This window comes from Ananas comosus, linkage group 14 (genome assembly GCF_001540865.1).
Source record: "Ananas comosus cultivar F153 linkage group 14, ASM154086v1, whole genome shotgun sequence".
Lineage (NCBI taxonomy): Eukaryota > Viridiplantae > Streptophyta > Magnoliopsida > Poales > Bromeliaceae > Ananas > Ananas comosus.
The window spans coordinates 374855-393190 of record NC_033634.1 but is presented as its reverse complement, the minus strand read 5'-3'; the positions used below and the strand labels follow the sequence as shown (position 1 = coordinate 393190).

At 37.2% G+C, this 18336-nt stretch overlaps 2 protein-coding genes across 5 annotated transcripts; one reads left to right on the top strand and one right to left on the bottom strand.

The window, feature by feature from the left end:
• Positions 888-7486, bottom strand: LOC109720450 (polyadenylation and cleavage factor homolog 4-like). 2 transcript variants are annotated; one of them, XR_002218972.1, is made up of 7 exons: positions 6955-7486; positions 5695-6060; positions 4495-5250; positions 2786-3760; positions 1792-2328; positions 1559-1654; positions 888-1392 (listed from the first exon to the last, which is right to left on the bottom strand). XR_002218972.1 is itself a non-coding variant. In XM_020247572.1 (6 exons), the coding sequence occupies exons 1-5, from the start codon at positions 7321-7323 to the stop codon at positions 1795-1797; spliced, it is 3000 nt and encodes a 999-aa protein (XP_020103161.1). In that variant the 5' UTR covers positions 7324-7486; the 3' UTR covers positions 1419-1654; positions 1792-1794. The 2 variants fall into 2 exon arrangements, 1 of the variants encoding a protein (XP_020103161.1); XM_020247572.1 differs by lacking the exon at positions 888-1392 and having other exon boundaries at positions 1419-1654.
• LOC109720451 (glucose-6-phosphate/phosphate translocator 1, chloroplastic-like) lies at positions 11274-15334 on the top strand. 3 transcript variants are annotated; one of them, XM_020247573.1, is made up of 6 exons: positions 11274-11432; positions 11542-12190; positions 12299-12524; positions 13326-13548; positions 14078-14291; positions 14972-15334. In XM_020247573.1, exons 2-6 carry the CDS (start codon positions 11666-11668, stop codon positions 14981-14983), a joined length of 1200 nt encoding a protein of 399 aa, XP_020103162.1. In that variant the 5' UTR covers positions 11274-11432; positions 11542-11665; the 3' UTR covers positions 14984-15334. The 3 variants fall into 3 exon arrangements, with proteins under 3 accessions (XP_020103162.1, XP_020103164.1, XP_020103163.1); XM_020247575.1 differs by having other exon boundaries at positions 11287-11432; positions 11548-12190; XM_020247574.1 differs by having other exon boundaries at positions 11298-12190.

Genomic DNA, 18336 nt, shown 5'->3' with positions numbered 1-18336 from the left:
ATCCTGCTACGCGTAGACTAAGAGTCACGTCTTGCAATCCACCGATCCATACTGAGATCACCTTGTCACTCAAATCACTAGACTCAACGAGCTCCCTGGTCATCACCAAAATAAATCTAGAGAAAACACACCGTGTGAACAATGATCGACAGTTTCCTCTTCCATCTCCTTAGACATTTGTTATTTTACAGTTTAAATGCTCATGTCTCGTTTGAATTTCTGTTAATTCACTAAATCAGTGATTTGGGTGGAATTACAAATTATTTTTTATAAGATCAATCATTTAAAATTTTAGTTCAAATAATGAGCTTAAATTGGCCAAATTTTTTTTTTATTAAGCTTAAGCCATACAGATGAATTGGGGTTCGTTCCCTTCGACGGTCACAGGTAGATACTCTCGGGGGGAATAGATATAATTCGAATCCCACTGAGCAGGGGAACAACACCATACAATAAATTAGAGAAACTTAAAACTTTCCATACATTTTGCTTTGATTTAAAATTCCAATCTTACTTTGAAATGTAGACATTAGACGGCAAATGAAATATGTGAAAATTCGTTCTTACTGTCGTAAAAATTTACTGCAGCAAAATTAGCCCAGAGAAGCCTTTGATATTAACGCCTTTGAAAATAGCTGCATTCAAACAATTCTACTGCGAATGCAAGACGAACCACGAACCCAAGTAGGCCCAAAATAGCCGGTGAAAGCCGCAGCAATCTCAGCAATAGATAAGCATGCAGCAGGACAGAACGATAAAACAGGCTGAAATGCATCACGGTCTAACCCCAACAATTTCCATCAAAATAAAATAAAACAACCAACCTCGGCAGGTAAACTGCTGCTTTCTACTTTTGTTACAGCAAACAATGATGCTGATGAACTGCATTGATGCACAAGCTTATTCTGAAACAAAATAATTAAGCACTAGGCGCTGCAACAGCCATTACAAGTGTTTTAACACAGTATAACGGAGACCATAGTCGAATATATACAAAATGGAACGGATACGAGAATTTCCCAACACATAAGAATTTACCCACAGAAACTCAAAAATCTTTTATAGCGACAGCAGTATCGCAGCCTTTACTAGGCCTCGTGGATAAAATATTTGGGAGAAAAGCAAATATATATTAGTGTAGCTGCTTCGAAAATGCCAGATAGTCTCTCTTCTTCATGCACTTTAATTGCAAATGATTGATACTCCCTGTGTGATACTGAACGAAATACGGAGGGAAAAAAAAAAAGAGGAGGTGGGGAAGAGAAGATGAAGTCAACAATTTGAGAATGGATCTTTGTTTAAAGGACCTCATATGATTCCTCTCCAAATGAACATGTCTCGACCTAAAATATCGAACTCATCGGGCATCAATTATAAAAGCTCAGGTCCTTGCTGCAAAAAGTTGAACGATCAGAGAGTGAAGTAAAGATGATGGATGATATAATCTTTGCTGAAAGGACTAGGTTACAGAAATCAAATTTTACATGTACAATATTTCATATGATCCCAATGGACACAGGCTAGAACACTACGGGAAAATCTATAAAACTGTGCGTACCATAACAACCTCTAAATCTCGAGATAATTTACAGATTAAGTAATCTAATGCCGCAATCCTCAACAGTTTGAGTTGATCTTCTATCCCATTATTTCCCTGGAAATAGGTGAAAACAAAATCAATGAGGACTTACAGGCAAAATATAAATGTTTGAGAAATAATCAGAATAGAATGGGCGTATTACATGTGAATTCTTTTTTTAATTCTCACCAAGCAAAAAGGAGTTAACTCACCAATTAAGTTTGTCCGGAAGCATCGCCAGATTCAGACCTGCATTTAGCATGAACAATAGGGCCTAGCTGCGAACTATCCAACCCTTCAAAGTTACCATCCGGGGCATTCATATATACTGCACCCTTATACATCCACTCCTCATTCTCATCACTGTAAAAATCCTCAAAAGGCTCCCCACATAACGCGCACACATTCTGCTTCTCATCCGCAGGGACTGTCATTTCCTTATCTTCCTTCTTCTCTACAGCTGCTTCTGTGGGCAAGAAACCAGGAACAAAATCGTTTCCTAATGTTTCCGCCCCACTGAGCCATTCCTTGGCGCTAACAAACCATTTGCGCGAGGGTTTCTGTTTACGATTCCTAGATATTCGGTTTTTGGTCACATGCCAATCCATGTGACTACTGTGCTCTTCTTGGAACTTGAAACGCAGGCCACATGTAGTGCATTGTCTAGGAAGATCGGAGTACAGTGCGTTAATAGCTGATTCGTGCCGCACTTTTAGAAGTTCGGTGTTAAACTCAATTCCCACAGAGTCCTAAAAAGTTAGAACACATAAAACAATATCTCATATATGAGAATCAGAAACTGCAAATAAGAGAGAGAGAGATGAACATGCGTGCAAAATCATACCCATATGTCCCTGCAAAATCAGAATTCACATACATGGACTTCAAAAACTTAATTTTCATATATATGCTCTCTTACTCGCTAAAATGGACTCTTTAAAGAAAACTTTTTTGATACACACCCACCTATATGCATGAAGTGGATGAACCCAGCAAAAGATAAGATCACATTTGTAGCATACGATGCTTTCAGGGGTTATATATACAACATATGGATTTACAGGGGTATATATGTGAATAGATGTTTTTGCAGGGATGCTCAGTGTGCGTGTCACAGCCCACAGAAAAAAAAAGAACAAGAAATGAAAAAACCAGAAATATGCTTACTTAAACAAATCAAACAAGGCAACTTAAAAAATGAGGTACCTGAGATTGTGCCGGAGGTGTCAATTTAATCAAACCTTGTGCCATCAGCGTACTAAGGAGTCCTGGAAATGCAATTGAGGTTGAGTTAGATATGACGGGGCCCGCAATTTGGGCTGAGGGCCCCGTCTGCAAAAAAGTAGGAGGTGGGCCTGGAGGCAAAGGAGGCAAAACTCCGCTACTATGCAAAGGGGGCAAATTGTGCAGGGGCACAGAACTAGGCATTGCAGGTAACGAATTAGGCAAAACTGGAGCTGCAGCAATACCATGACCTTTTGCCAAAATATGAGTTAGGGGCTGAACAGCACCAAAGGTAGCTGGACTCTGAGCTGGCAGCTGAGCTTGCACATTATGAACATAGCTTCCATCAGCCTCTTGAGACTGGCTTCTCATAACAACCCCTCCCTGACTTTGTTGATTAGCATGAGATGAAACAGGTGGTTGATAAGGCAATTGCACTAATTTACTTGTATTATATTGCTGCTGAGGCAATATCAAAGAGGGATTGGGTCCTTGATTCACTGACGTCCTGTTAGTTTCTAAAAAATCTGCTGCACTTTTAAAATGATTTAAATTTGGTGGAATAGAGGGTAAAAGTTGCATCTCAGATTTACGAACAGGAGGCCATTCTAGTGGACCGGGAATAGGTGAATGTGCCCTCTGTGCTAACTGCTTCTCATTCGGCTGATCGGAATAAGCAGTTGATGACCTCTGAAATGGCACTTCATTATCAAGTGGAGTATCATATGGAATAGTCAGTTTCTGAGTGATCGATGGTGCTACTCTGCTTAATCCAGAAGCCATTTGAGGTGCCGGTACCCGTGACAATGGATCAAGGCTCTGCTGCGAGGTTGGCCGAAGCATGTGAGGCAACTTTGAAGGTTCTTGAGAGTGGTAAGAAGAACTCTGATAGTATGAGAAAGACTCGTTGTGATGACGAGCACTCTGGGGATATTTCTTGTTTACTTCATGACCAGACTGCAAAAGAAATAATAGCTTCAAAATGTTCTCCGGATAACTAAAATTGGTTTCTCATATACATGTACTAGAAGCAGGTTCACATGTACATATTTGCATGCAATAATATATAATTATATTACAATTAAGATAGAAGAATTTTCATAATAAACCATCCATAAAGTTCTGAGAATTAGGAAAGCCAAAGAAAAAGGAATGAGCGCATAATGATTCATCACAACTACTTGTTCACAGCAAACTAAAGCACGCTGAATGGTAACATAGATTCTAAATTCAGAATATATACTATCCCAAGTGGGGTGAACTACATACATCTACTGGAAGAAACCACTTGGGCGCCATTGTAAGAATACTCTTCCCCCATCCAATACTATTTTGAGCTACATCCTACCTTAAAAAGAAATTGTGGCTTGACCTTTCATAATAAACTACATAAAAAAGAGGGTAAAATATTGTTCTACAGAAGTTTTACAAAATAAAGAAGAAAAGAGAGTAACTGAGTAAGCAACTGAAATTAGACTCAGAACTAGGCTACAATTGTGTAGCTGTAAACCAAAATAGAGAATTCTAAAATAAAGTCTCATGAAGAACTCAGATATGAGCAGGCTATTCCCCATCTAATGAAGAATATACTACACATCACAAAAACACCATGCTAAAATGCAGAACAAACAAAATATCACAACTATAGATATAATTTCACATGTAGCAAATTAGAAGGCAAGGAGACATACACCAGCGACTGGGAGTCTATCTTCAACATTAAGAACAGGATCATCAATTGCCGCCAGCTGGCCTTGGCCAGGCCAGCTATGCCTAACAAAATCAGTATTCATTATTCCAGCATTAGGTCTACTAAACCCAGGTCCCGAGCTAAGCATTCCGCTACTAGGCCCAATGGGGGGCAGGCTGTTTCTCCTGCTTCGATCGGCTAAAGTTGGGCTCATATCCTCCCACACATACTCTTCCTCATCTGAAGTTTTCCATTTTATTGCAGTTGCCTCACCCACGTTTCCGTTAGTGTCGAGCCTTTGCAACTTTGGCAACTTTTCATCTTTGCCTCTATAATTTCCATATGCATCAATAAGTTCCCTTGCATTCTGCTTCCCAAATCCATTATTAAGCTTGTATGCCTTAGAAGCCTCTGAAGGCATCTCAAAAATGCCATTTTGATCTGCTACTCTGCCACGCCCATATCCAAATCCAGTACGAGATGGAGATGGCCTTTCAATAACTCTCCTAGGGGGGCTGACGGGTGGGTAAAGATCACCAGGAGGTGATCTAGACCGCCTCATCCCGATTCTTGAAGGTGACAGAACCTTTGGTATGTTGCTTCTTGAGTGAAGTAACGACCCTTCTAGATTGGTATGAGTGGCTGTATAACCTGGTGAGCCCACTCCTGCCATTGGAACACGTGGAGGGAGTGACCCAGAATGATCATATTCCAAGTCACCAGATTTAGAAGAAACTCCCCTTATATGCTGGATGTCCTGCAAATTACTCAGATGGGTTAGGGAAGGTATATGTTGACAAGCTAAATTAAACACCTGCTATTCTAATGCTTTTCTACATAAGGCTTCAAAAATATGCAGAGGCTCGATTAAGGAATTTCCAAAAGTAATCTATGGGGCAATGACCAACATATGATTCAATCAAGAAAAGGGCTGCTCCAGCTCCTGGCTCATAAAACTAAAACACCTACTATCCTAAGCAATGGAAGTTGATGACATAATAACATTTGAATACGGAATTAAGATTACCACATGCCGATTGTGTCGACAGAATAGACATAGTAAATAAGATACTCTTGCATTTCTCTCAGGGGAAAAAAAAAATTGCATACTGTAAACATAGTCAATCTCATTTAGACATGAGCCAGTTAAGGTGGTAAAAGTCATCTAACTTAAAAATTAGTAAATAATATCGGGTCTTACCATCGTAGAGGACTTAAATTGGTTTCGCGCTTCTAGGTACTTTGGATTAACATGAATGCCATGAGAAGGGCGAGGAGATGGGGATTCAGATTGTCTCAGATTAGCAATTCCCAGTGATCGTTGATTCTCTCGGGGAGAAAATTGGAGCGCGTCCTCAATCTTGCGAAGAACTGAAGAGGGGAAAACTTGCGACCAAGTACCAAACAGGTGGCGCATCGCTGAATAAAGACTAGGATGGACCTGATTGTACGCTTCACAAAACACCTTGGGGAGCCGAGATGCAAAATGCCTCACATAATCCTGGCCTATGTTCTTCACTATACTATCTAGAAGATATAAAGATGGTAGTTTTTGATCCATCGGCACCTGCAATGAAGATCAAGTAGTGGGTTCACAATAGGAAGAATGACAAGAGCACAGACGGAGAAAACATTCATTAAAACAAGAAGATACATAAATGTTCTATGTGATTATAACACAATTTTACTCCGGTTGAATTATTTGCATCAAAACCATTGCTCTGATTAATCTCAGTAGCTTCATAGCAGCATATTCAGTCAAGTGGATGTAAAATAGTTTGCATATTGATGCCTATCACATGAGAGAAGCATTTCGTGGGACCTCTCTTCGCTTTGGGAAGCACACTCATTTCGGACGTGTTCATATCAGCATATGAAACAACTTCTCTGCTGCAAAAGTACAAGCAAGGTGTGCGATAAACAAAAGGTCGGGAGCTTCTGGGTGGAGATGAAGCTGAAATGAGCTTCTTTGCCTCAAATCAAAAGCTCCAATTTTGAAACTTTTACTTCTATATGCTGTAGGAAACTGTTATGGGGATTTAAACGAAAAGGAAAAATGTAAGAGCTTCTTATAACAGCTCTTCTCACAGAGCTATTTAGCAGAAGCTCCAGCCGAACGCTTACGAGAAAACACAGAGACTTCAATCGCTCCTCGCAAAGTATACGATGCTTAGCAGCACTAAACGTAGAATATTTCTACAGAGAAATCGATGCAATGAACCAAGAGTGTAAACACACAGAAGAGAACAATCCACACACCAAAGATTAAAGATAATTTTCCAACTTTTTTTTTTCAATTGATAGGGCATAAGCTTCTCCACTACCCCAAATCCGAACTATATACACTAATTACATCGTTTTGATCCGGAGGACCCACAAAACCAATTCGCGAAAGATGTAAACCCTAAATCCAGGGAGCGATTCGAACGCGAGACGAGGGGGACGGATCCGAAGCTCCCACCTCGAGAATCCTCGCGCAGATGGCGTTGGCGATCCCCTGGGCAAACTGGATGTGTTGCCCTGCGATGATGGTGAGCTCCGTGATGATGGGCTTCGAGTTGAAGGTGAGCTCCGCGAGTACCTCCTCGTACATCCGCACGACCTCGGCGGCTGTGGGCGGCGGCGGGGGGTCCCCGTCCAACACCTCACTCATCTCCTCCTCTCTTTCCCGAATCATGGCCCGGAACCGCTCCAGGATCGGCGGCGAGGGCCTCGCGTCCGCCGCCGCTGCCGCAATCGCTCGCGGAGGGCGCTCGGCCTGGGGGAACGCCGCGGCGGCGACGGAGGTCCTAGGGTTCTCCCGCGATGAGGGAAATCGCTCCTCCTCCATCGAAGGGCGGGGATCTGTCGTGATCAATTGGGATTTCTAGGGTTAGGGTTAGGGTTTGGATCGAGAGAAGCCATAGGAGAGGAGAAAGGAGAGGAGGGGTCCGAGGGGAAGCGAAGTGAGTGGATTCAGGGTAACGGGCGGGTTTCGGTTTTTATTATTATTATTATTATTATTTTTTTTTCTGCCCCGTACCCTACAGGGTGATATTTATATTCCAAAATTTTTGTAGTACGCTCCACTGATCTCGTTTACTATAGAGTAGAGGGAGGGCGATAATGGAGTTAAAGGCGTGTAGGTAACGAAAAAAGGGTGAGTTTATAAGATCTTCTTGTGTCTTGAAAGGAAAGTTCGATGATCCGAACACAGCACATGGCGCGTGAATAGCATCGCCTTACGGCGCCGCTTTATTTGCGCTTTCCGTGTAATGATTGGGCTTTTGTAGACCCAATGGGCTTCACTAATTTGAGTTAACACAACTTGTGGGCTAGCGTTTTCTTGGCCCATTGAATTTGCTCTAATTATTGACATTTTCTGTTTGGGGGTAATCAAATTTTAATTTATTGTTCTAACTAAGTTTTCCTGAATTTTCTTAGGATCAAATCTCACAAACCAATTTAATTAACTAAATATTGATACGACGTTAATGCAAAAATGTTTGTAGCAATGTTGTGATTAATGACATAATAATAACTTAAATATTATATTATTTTCGCATCAGCGACACATCAATATTTAGTCAACCAATTTAAATTATAAAATTTAAGTCAAAATTTGTAATATATTAAAGTTTGATGATCAAAATGTCATGCGTATTGTTATTAATGATTTTGCTTCAAAATTCGGTTGCTTTGGATTAAATTTATTGATCACATGGTCTACAGTAGAAATCTGCACACACACACACAAAAACGAATTAAAAGCAAAAAAAAAAAGAAGGAAGAGAAAGTAGGAAAGAAAAACCAAAATAGTTGTACTTTGGAGTCACATTAGAAAGGATACCTATAAAAATCTTTTTCTTTTTTTTTTTAAGAGAGATAGATAGTAGCACGCTACTCGCTTCATTTATTTCATTTAGAAATAAACTTAATTAGAAATGTGAATCAACTAGGATTCGAACTTGGATCTCGGGTACCAACCACAAAGTCCTTTGTCACTTGCTTTAGAGACAGTCGGTGAAAACCAAAATTGTTAGGAGGTACTTTTAGTCTTTAAGCAACATGTTTGAATCGCAGATTAAAATTCGTCAAAGTAGGTTTGCAAAAAACTTAAGGGTAAACTTTAAATACTATTTCTGTTATTTCACATTTTTTCACTTTAGTATCTTGTGGTTTAAGATGTATCGAATTAGTGTCATGTAATTTCATTTTTATCTTTTCGTTAACTTTTTCGTTAATATTTTGTTAAATTATATACAAAAAATTTTAGATAGCATATCTAAGTTTATTGAATATTCACTTTAGTACCTTTAGTTTTAATTTCGTTACTAATTTAACGAAAAAAAATTAGTAGAATCGATAATAAAAAGATAAAAATGAAACCAGATAGCACTAAATTGATACAATTTAAACCACGTGGCACGAAAGTGACAAAGTGTGAAACCACGATGTGATATTTGAAGTTTTTCCAAAACTAATTACCTAGCAGATGTGGTATTTTTTGAGAGATGGGTAGTACGCTACCCACTTCGTTTATTTTATTTAGAAATAAACTTAGCTGAAAATGTAAATCAACTAGGATTCCAACTTGGATTTCGAATATCAATCACTATATTTTTTGTCATTTGCTCTAGAAACGGACGGTCCTAGCCGATGTGGTCAATAAAATCTTTGGCAGGTACTTTATATAACTCCCGACTGCCGAGCTGTCCTGGACTCCTGGTCACTAGTTTTGATTTCTTTCTAAGCAGAAATAAAAGTGCAGTGGATAATTATAATGAATTAAATGTATAAATCAGTGTATGGACATAAAATTTATAAGAGCAATGTACAAAAATTATATTTTTTAGATAATTTGATGTCGAAATATTAAATTTAAAATTTTAGATTAACACTTGTAAATGGCCCATGATTTAATGTAATATAATATAATATTATTATTATATATATATTATCTTTTAAACACTCCTTACTTAAATGGTAGAAAAACACATTTAACTGTCCTTATATTTTTAATAAGGTCACATGGAACCCTTTTATTATACTTCGACAAATTAATAATTGCNTATATATATATATATATATAAAATCTAATGGCCCATGAGTTGTCAAAGAGCCACCACCTATAAAGGTACCGTTTGTATTAGATACAAAAAGGGGATAAGGGGCTTATCCCCCTTTTGTACCCAAACAAAAAAATGGGTGGTTGTTCCCACCCAGGAATGGTTACCCAAACAAAAAAAAATGGGTGGGTGGAAACTATTGTTCAGTTCCCACCATTGGGTGGTTGTTCCCACCCCTCGCGGAGAGAGAGAGAATTTTATTTTAAATTAAAATTTAATTTAATTTTTTAAAATTTAAATTTAATATTTTTAAGTTTTAAATTTAATATTTTATATCTTTTAAATTTAAATTTACTATTAAATTTAAAATTTGATATTTAAAATTAAATGAACAATTAAATTTTTATTTAAATATAAAATTAGTCTAGTTCTAATTTATATCTAAATTTAGTATCTATCCATGATATAAGTTAGTTTTTATTTATATCCAAATCAAACAAAACCAAAATATCCAAATACCCAACCCATGCAGGGGTACTCCGGAAAGATACTTAGGTAGCGTTTGGTTTGGGAACAAGGGGGGAATAAGCTCTTGTTCCCCCCCTTTGTTCCCAAACGGTATGTTTGGTTTCCGGGAACAGTAGTTCCTGAGTTTCTGGAACAAGCTGGTATAAGGCTGGAATTGTTGTTCCACCCGTTTCATGGAACTAGCTTGTTCCTTGATGAGAACAAGATTAATTAAAATTTAAATTTAATTTTAATGACAGTAAATTATTAATTAATCTAATTAATATATTTAAATCATTATTTATTACTTTAATAATTAAATAATTAAATAATTTATTATTTATAATTAATTATTAATAATTAGATAATTATTATTATTAATTTATTATTTATAATTAATTGTAATAATTAAGATAATTATTATTATTAATTTTAGTTATAATTATTAAATTAATATTTATTATTATTTATTAATAAATTATTATTCTATGAATAATCAATATTATTATCATTTATTATTTATAATTAATTTAATAGTTAATTATTATATTATATTTATTAATATTACTTAAAAATTATTATTCTAATAATTAGATAATCGATAATCGATATATATTAATTATTATTTATAATTAAATTATTAATAAATTATATTATTTATTAATAAATATAATATTAATTATTATTAATAATTAGATAATCCAATATTATTATTAATTTATTATTTATAATTAATTAATGAGAATAATTAATAATTATTATTATTTATTAATAATTAATAATAATAATAATAATTAAATAGATAATCGATATTATTAATTTATTATTTATAATTAATTACTAATAATTATTATTATTTATAATTAATTATTAATTATTAATAATTAATTTATTATTTATTTTTAAATAATATTTTGATGTTAATTAATTACATAATACAATTTTAATTTCAAATTATACCTCTTATTCCTCTTGTTCCAATCTAACCATCCAAACACTATTTACCTTATTTTTAGGAACAACCCAATTTTCATTCAAACGTAAAATTGGTCTAGTTTCTGCTATTTCTGAACTTGTATCTATCCCTAGAACTAGCAGTTTTTACTTATATCCGAACCAAACGCAACCTTTAAGTTTCCGTAAACAGGCACATTTTGGGAATATTCCACACCAAACTTTTCCCTCTTTTATTTCTCCACCAACCCACACCGTCCTCTTTTCTCCCTCCCTCCCCTCCCACCCCCCCTCTCCCCCCCTCTCTCTCTCTCTCTCTCTCTCTCTCTCTCTCTCTACTTCTAATACTCCGCCCACTCCGGAGATATCTCTTCCTCGCTCTCCTCTTCTCGCGTCGCGAGATCTCTGACCCCCTTCGTGGATTCCTAGGGTTAGGATTTTATCCCACTCATCACTCTGGGTTTTCAATCGTTTTCCTCTTCGATTACACCCTCGTAGTTGTTTTGATCTAAGTTTCTGAGTTTTTGACCGATTTGAAGGCGCAGCAACAAGGAAAGGCGAGATCGGAGGCGGTGAGGGCGATTTCGATCGATTTCTGTGTTTTTTTAGCACTAGAAGCGTTTTTCGATCGATTGAACCGGTGATCCGATCGGGAACGGCATTATGATCTCCTGCGCCAAGCACTCTGTCGCTTCCCTCGGCGTCGCCGATCTCTTCCGCTTCAAATCTCCGCCTCCGCAGCCCCAGATCGTCGCTGCACGATCGGTTTTCGCTCTCAGAAACCCTAGTCTCGCCCTCTCTTCGAGTAAGCCGCTATACCTCGCCTTCCCCGATGGGCTCGGGTGCGGTTTGCGTGATGCTTCGCTCTCTAGAGTGAAGCCTCGGAGGCGTAGTTTCCGATGCGAGGCCTACGAGGCCGATCGGTCCGGGGACGCCGAGGCTACGCCGACTCCGACGCGATCCGCCGCGGCGCAGAAGCTGAAGATCGGGACCTACTTCGCTACGTGGTGGGCGCTCAACGTCGTGTTCAACATCTACAACAAGAAGGTCCTCAACGCTTTCCCTTACCCCTGGCTCACCTCAACCCTCTCCCTGGCCGCTGGATCGCTCATCATGCTCATCTCGTGGGCCACAAGGATTGCCGAGGCCCCTAAGACTGATTTTGACTTCTGGAAAGCCCTAGCTCCTGTAAGAAGAGACAACCAAAATCCATTTTTTACTCGTTCCAAGTAATTTTCCTTTATTTGAATCATTTGCTAGGGTTTTGAGTGATGAGATTGTGGTGATGGATCTAAGGTGGCGGTGGCACATACGATCGGACATGTGGCGGCCACGGTGAGTATGTCGAAGGTGGCGGTGTCCTTCACTCACATCATCAAGAGCGGGGAGCCGGCGTTTAGTGTGTTGGTGTCGAGGCTTCTGTTAGGGGAGACGTTCCCTGTGCCGGTTTATCTCTCGCTCATTCCGATCATTGGCGGCTGTGCTCTCGCGGCTGTCACAGAGCTCAACTTTAACATGATCGGTAAGAAAGGGGTTAAATCTGGTTTATTTAAGCAAGCTGATCCTCTTTATCATGGCTTTCTATGATATTTGAGGGTTCTTATATAGGATTTGTTTGAAATTTATTTTAATATGAAATTCCTTACGGTCATGCTCTTTTTATTTTGCTGTTGGGTTCTTAAAAGATCATAAAGTAAATTAAGATATACATTGCAACATGATGCTGAGAAAGGGTATTCTGGCTATTTGATCTTAACCTATATGTATAAGAAATTCAGTTTCAGCTTTAGTATTATATGATGGTCTGAAGAGCATATTAACTGCAGGTTCAGTATTTGTAAACTAGCTGCTATTCTACAGTAGTCTAGCAAACTAGAAATCCAGTTGGCTGATATAGCAGGATTTCTGAGACCATTGTGTCTGTGTTAGAAAATATACTTCGTATATATACAAAACTAGCAGTATCGTGAAGCCTAGAAAAACATGTTTTATTTTCTCGATGTTCAACATAGTGGACCACAGAAAGGTCCAAGTAGTTTACTTCTTCCCCTTTCATGCTTCTCTTTTTTGCCTTTCTTCTTTCTCTTGTGAATTGAACTTGGCCCAAAGTTGCATGCTTATGTTTGAAGCTGAAACCACCACAAATGAATTTATGTTGGTCAAGCATAAGCGTGCTTTCTTTATGGTACCCATGTGCTGGCTCTTTTTCTGGTCTAAAGTTGAGATTCTTTCTCTTGCAACTTCTTCATAGTCTTTGTTGGGTTAGGTGTAGTAAACCAAAGATCTATCTTGAGGTTTTGGTTCCCATTTGTCATGATTCCAGGTTTCATGGGTGCGATGATATCAAACGTTGCGTTCGTCTTCCGCAACATCTTCTCAAAGAGGGGTATGAAGGGAAAATCCGTTAGTGGGATGAACTACTATGCCTGCCTTTCTATATTGTCTTTGCTGCTCCTAACCCCCTTCGCAATTGCAATTGAGGGCCCTCAGGTGTGGGCTGCTGGTTGGCAAAAGGCACTCTCAGAGATTGGTCCCCACTTCGTCTGGTAAGAATAAGTGTCTCTTTTGTTGTTAATCTATGTTTCTTGCAAATTGCAAAATTTTTGTTTATATTTCAGTAGCTTAACCTCTGTGATTACTACAGTTCAGAGCACTAAATTTGTATTATCCTTTTCGGTTGCATGGAGGAGGATGTTATGTGAAAAAAAAAAAATGTAAGGTTATCAGAACCAGGTGAATGGACTGATGTTAGAAGAGTAAAACAAATTTTTGTTACAATGGTAATTACTTAGTGTCAATATAATAATTTTTTCAACGTAATGGTAAATTTTGTACATTTTAGTATTTTTAGCTTTCTTCTTTCATGTTATTGCCAAGTTGCTAATATCAAATCTGCTGTTTTTCAATAATCTGAAGACCTAAAAGAAGCTGATACTGATTTTTTTGATGTGTCAGATGTAATGTATATCTCATTTTATGTCTCTGTCTTTTGTTTCTTTCCTCTCTTTTAACTGTGAAAACTTGCTGAATTGGTATATCTAAGTTTATATGGCTTAAATTAACACAAAATGGTAGGTGGGTGGCTGCCCAGAGTGTGTTCTACCACTTGTACAACCAAGTATCTTACATGTCCTTGGACGAGATCTCTCCTTTGACATTTAGCATCGGCAACACCATGAAGCGGATATCCGTCATTGTTTCCTCCATCATAATCTTCCATACGCCAGTCCAGCCCATCAACGCACTAGGGGCTGCCATCGCCATCCTTGGAACTTTTCTCTACTCTCAGGTAACACAATTTCCTTTTGTTCTTATTACAAAGCTTCTATCTTCTAGTTGACTGAATTGCCCTTAGACTACGGGTGAATTGTGAAAACATGTCACTAGTATATTACTTGCCCGTCCTTTGTACCTGTGTGTATTTTTGGACTACTGTGAAATGTGTATGGGCAAGGCACAGTTGCATGTGATAGTAACTGAAACGAAAAGGTTTCTGAATAATTAATACAATAGTCTGTGGCTTGAGATAGTTAATGTGAAGCCCCAAAGCATCCGCACACTTATTTTTTTTAAAAAAGTTATATAAGATTAGAGATAATAAAATATGCACAGGGCCTAGTTTTGGTGACCTGCACTATCAATAAGAAATAGCCTCTTTCCATTTTCAGGAAAAATAATTCCCTGAGTTTGAATTTTCCTCTGGTTAGATAGATTGCTCTCAAGTAACTTGATTTACAGGATTCTCCTTCTGTCGAACAACTAAAAACAAATTGCTTTCCAACTTGTTGAATCAGCAAAAAGAGATGAGAGCCCTTTTTGACATCACCATCTTACACTAACTATAGGAACCTTTATCAAAAGGAGCTAAATAGCTAATTATATCTCCATGCTTGCTTTTCTTTACTTCACATGCTCTGTTTATTTACTAAAGATGTGTATTGTCTAAACTATTTCTTGATTCTTATGCAGGCAAAGCAGTAACCTTAAACAAATTCAGATGATCCTGCAACAAGATGAGTGCTCTGAAGCATTGGAGAGTAGGATTTTGCTACTTTTGTAGATATATAATAAGCCGGGCATAAAGACCTTATGCGCATCCAAGATAGAATAATGGTTGCTGTTTCTTTTCATTATTCCTATTGACCTTGTTACAAATTTGCTCTTCTTATGAACTGCAACCTGGGCGTAGCCCAAAATTATGGGTCAGAAATTATTTGGTCAGTGTTCTGCTACTCGAGAGAAGCATTTATGTATTAGTGGGAGACTTCGCTTTCAAAAACTAAACTAATATATGCTTCAGTTATGGCGAATGGTTGGTGAATTTTTATGTTATGCTTCTCTGTTGTCGAGTCAATTTGTTTACTAAGCATTTGCATATTTAAACGAGGAAATGGATTAGCAGTACTATCATGCGTTGTATATTTCTTTTATTTATTAAAGAGGTGGTATATGACAATTGGTTGATGGGAATATAGAAAATACAACAAAAATTTACATTCTCTGTGGGAAATCATGAGCCATTAATTATAGTTTCGTAAGAAAAAAAACATTTAATTAATAAAAAAAAATTTTAAAATCTTAGTGATCGACTGAGGCAACAACTTTATTAAGAAGGAATAAAAATTCTCCTCATGGAAATATATTATAAGGGGGTTTTCATCCAACAACTCTTGATACCTTAACTCTACTTGTACATGAAAGAAAGGGTGAACAAATGAAAGAAAGGGTTGAACTAACGATTGAGATTTAAAGAAAGGATTGGATGGATGGAGCATATCCAACTCCTCTCTATAATAATCGAGTAACTTAAAAACAACATATATTCCCTAGAGTCCAGTTCCTAAACATTGTAAACACTTAAAATCACAGAAGGTTTTAATATTGATTTACCACGACTAACTAAATTAAACTGCTCAGTAATCAAAGCGAAGTTGCAAAGATTCCGAAACTTAAATGAACGCTGAAGCACCTTCCTGCTAAAAAAAGGTTATCCCAGAAGAGCAAAATTGACGGTTGCAAGGTTGATTTCTGAGTAAATTCCAGAGGAGCAAAATCATCAAATACAGCAAACTTTATTAAACAATGAACACCAAATCCAATCTAAATTACGCGACGGTGCAATAACAAGTCTGAGGACTGAAAATCTTACAGCAGTACATAATCTCACAACACTTGCTACAGAAATAATCAGAAAATATATATAAAAAAAAAAGAACATAAATTTACGCAAATAGAAGACACGGTTGCTGAATTAGGTTGCTCTAATGACACTGAATTCGAAAATCCAACAAACCAATTGAACTTCACACCAACAAAAGTACTACAACTAAATCACATCATAGAGAACAAAAAAAAACACAAAAACAAAAACAAAATGAAGCTACACAATTTTCATAATTCCTCCGGCAAAAGAGATCGAATAAAGCGTTCTAGAAGAAGAGGAACTGGGCTGAGTTTGGATGGATAACTAAATTTTAGAGAACAACTTTTGTTGTTCTCGAGAATAGGAGATATTCCGATATAAGATAGAACAGTTGTAAATTTATTCTTAGTAGCGTTTGGATAAAAAGTATAGAATAATATCTAAATATATTTTAAAAAATAAAATAATTAATTTATATTAGTATATTTTATATAAAATTATTTATAAAATTATTTCTTATTGTAATTTATAATATAATATTTTATGTAATAATTTAATTTAAAATAGTATATTTATTTTACTATATATAATAATAATTTATTTTATATAATTTATTCATAATATATGTAACGATATCCTTATAATTTTAATTAATAATAGTATAAATTTCAATACAAATTTTTTTAAAAAATATAATGCATGAAAAAATAATTATATATATATATAATGCTTAATATAAAATAAAATAATTAAATATTAATATATAAATAATAAAACTTAATAAAATAATTAATATATCAAATTTAATTAATTTATATTATATAATAAAATTTAAGTCAAATATATTATCATAAAAATAATATTTATATTAATATATTTATTTATATATCTATTTATCTAATAAAATAACGATAAGAATAAAGTTGTTCTTAGGTTTTTTAGGAACAATTTTTAGCGGGTTGTTCCAGAGAACAACCCGTTTTGACCAGAACAATCCCTTTCCTCTTGTTTTTTTATCGCTTGGTTATAATTTATGGGACAACCCGTATAGTTCCGAAATATCCTCGGTACCAAACGCAGTCAAGAGAACAAGGTTACCATCCTAGAGAGGGGTACGTGGAGACGAATTAGCGCTCTATGGTTTCGATCTCGTCCTTTTCCTCCTTATCTAAAGCCACGAAGAGAGAAGCTGGGAAAAAGAGGGAAAAAATAATAATAATAATAATAAAATCTCCCTTCGGATTTACTCGGCCATGTATGATTGGGCTGGGCCAGTAATTATCTTTGGGCGAGCCCGTCCAATTAAAGAAAATGATAGCTTGGGTCCGGGCCAGAACTTCCAGTGCCTTTGATTTTAAGGCCCCGACAAACTCGGTGTACCGGATGAGTCGCTCCACCACCAAGCGCACTCAGATCTCCCCGGCATTCTCAATGCCCCACCTTCCGCTCTGCTAGCTCCGACTCTGCCACAGCCTTCACTATTCCCGCAAGCGGAACCCATGTCATCCATCCAATGGATACATGTATGCTACCTCGAGCCACCAACGCTGTTACCGTTCTACTCGAAGCTAGCCTTACCACCTCACTCCGCGAGTTAAGGCTCCAACCTCAATCCATTCTCTCGCACAAAGATGCCTTCTCTTTCCATTTCATGGGCACACCCCAAAGAGTCATCGATCTCCCCATCGATCTTCCTTTACCAAGAGAGAAGTACTGGTCCATCGAGTAGCCCTTTGGTATTCCCGCAACTTTGATCGAAGCTGCTCCCAACGAAGACTACTGCCCGTCAGACTTCAAACTCAGCATAGTTGGTGGGTCACTGGGTCGAGCCAGATTTGCTCGAGCCTAATTTATCTTGCATGCGTGATAGCTAGTGCACCAGCAACAATGTATGTACTCAGAGCAAAAGATTTCTCTGCTCGGGCAAAAATATATGTACTCGAGCCTAAATTATCTTGCATGCGTGATAGCTAGTGCACCAGCAAAAATGTAAGTAATCTGAGCAGAAGATTCCTCTGCAAATGCCTTGCCCTCAACTCATCCAATCGGGGGGAGTCCGCGAAGGCAACGAGAAATTGTCAGGTGAAATTTTGTTGTTGCCCTTTAATGTAAAAGACCCAAAACTCTCCGCATCGATCAGTATCCTGTTTTCACTGGCCAGTATTCAGAGCAGGAGCATTAAAAAAATGTA

What these genes read in the sequence shown, in the direction of transcription:
- LOC109720450 (XM_020247572.1), bottom strand. Translation starts at nt 7,323, where the DNA reads ATGGAGGAGGAGCGATTTCCCTCATCGCGGGAGAACCCTAGGACCTCC. An exon ending in TCTGCGCGAGGATTCTCGAG is followed by an intron (nt 6,061 to 6,954) that starts GTGGGAGCTTCG and finishes TCTTCATTGCAG; the next exon opens with GTGCCGATGGATCAAAAACT. An exon ending in ATAGACTCCCAGTCGCTGGT is followed by an intron (nt 3,761 to 4,494) that starts GTATGTCTCCTT and finishes TTTCTTTTGCAG; the next exon opens with TCTGGTCATGAAGTAAACAA.
- LOC109720451 (XM_020247573.1), top strand. Translation starts at nt 11,666, where the DNA reads ATGATCTCCTGCGCCAAGCACTCTGTCGCTTCCCTCGGCGTCGCCGAT. An exon ending in GCTCAACTTTAACATGATCG is followed by an intron (nt 12,525 to 13,325) that starts GTAAGAAAGGGG and finishes TCATGATTCCAG; the next exon opens with GTTTCATGGGTGCGATGATA. An exon ending in ATTGGTCCCCACTTCGTCTG is followed by an intron (nt 13,549 to 14,077) that starts GTAAGAATAAGT and finishes ACAAAATGGTAG; the next exon opens with GTGGGTGGCTGCCCAGAGTG.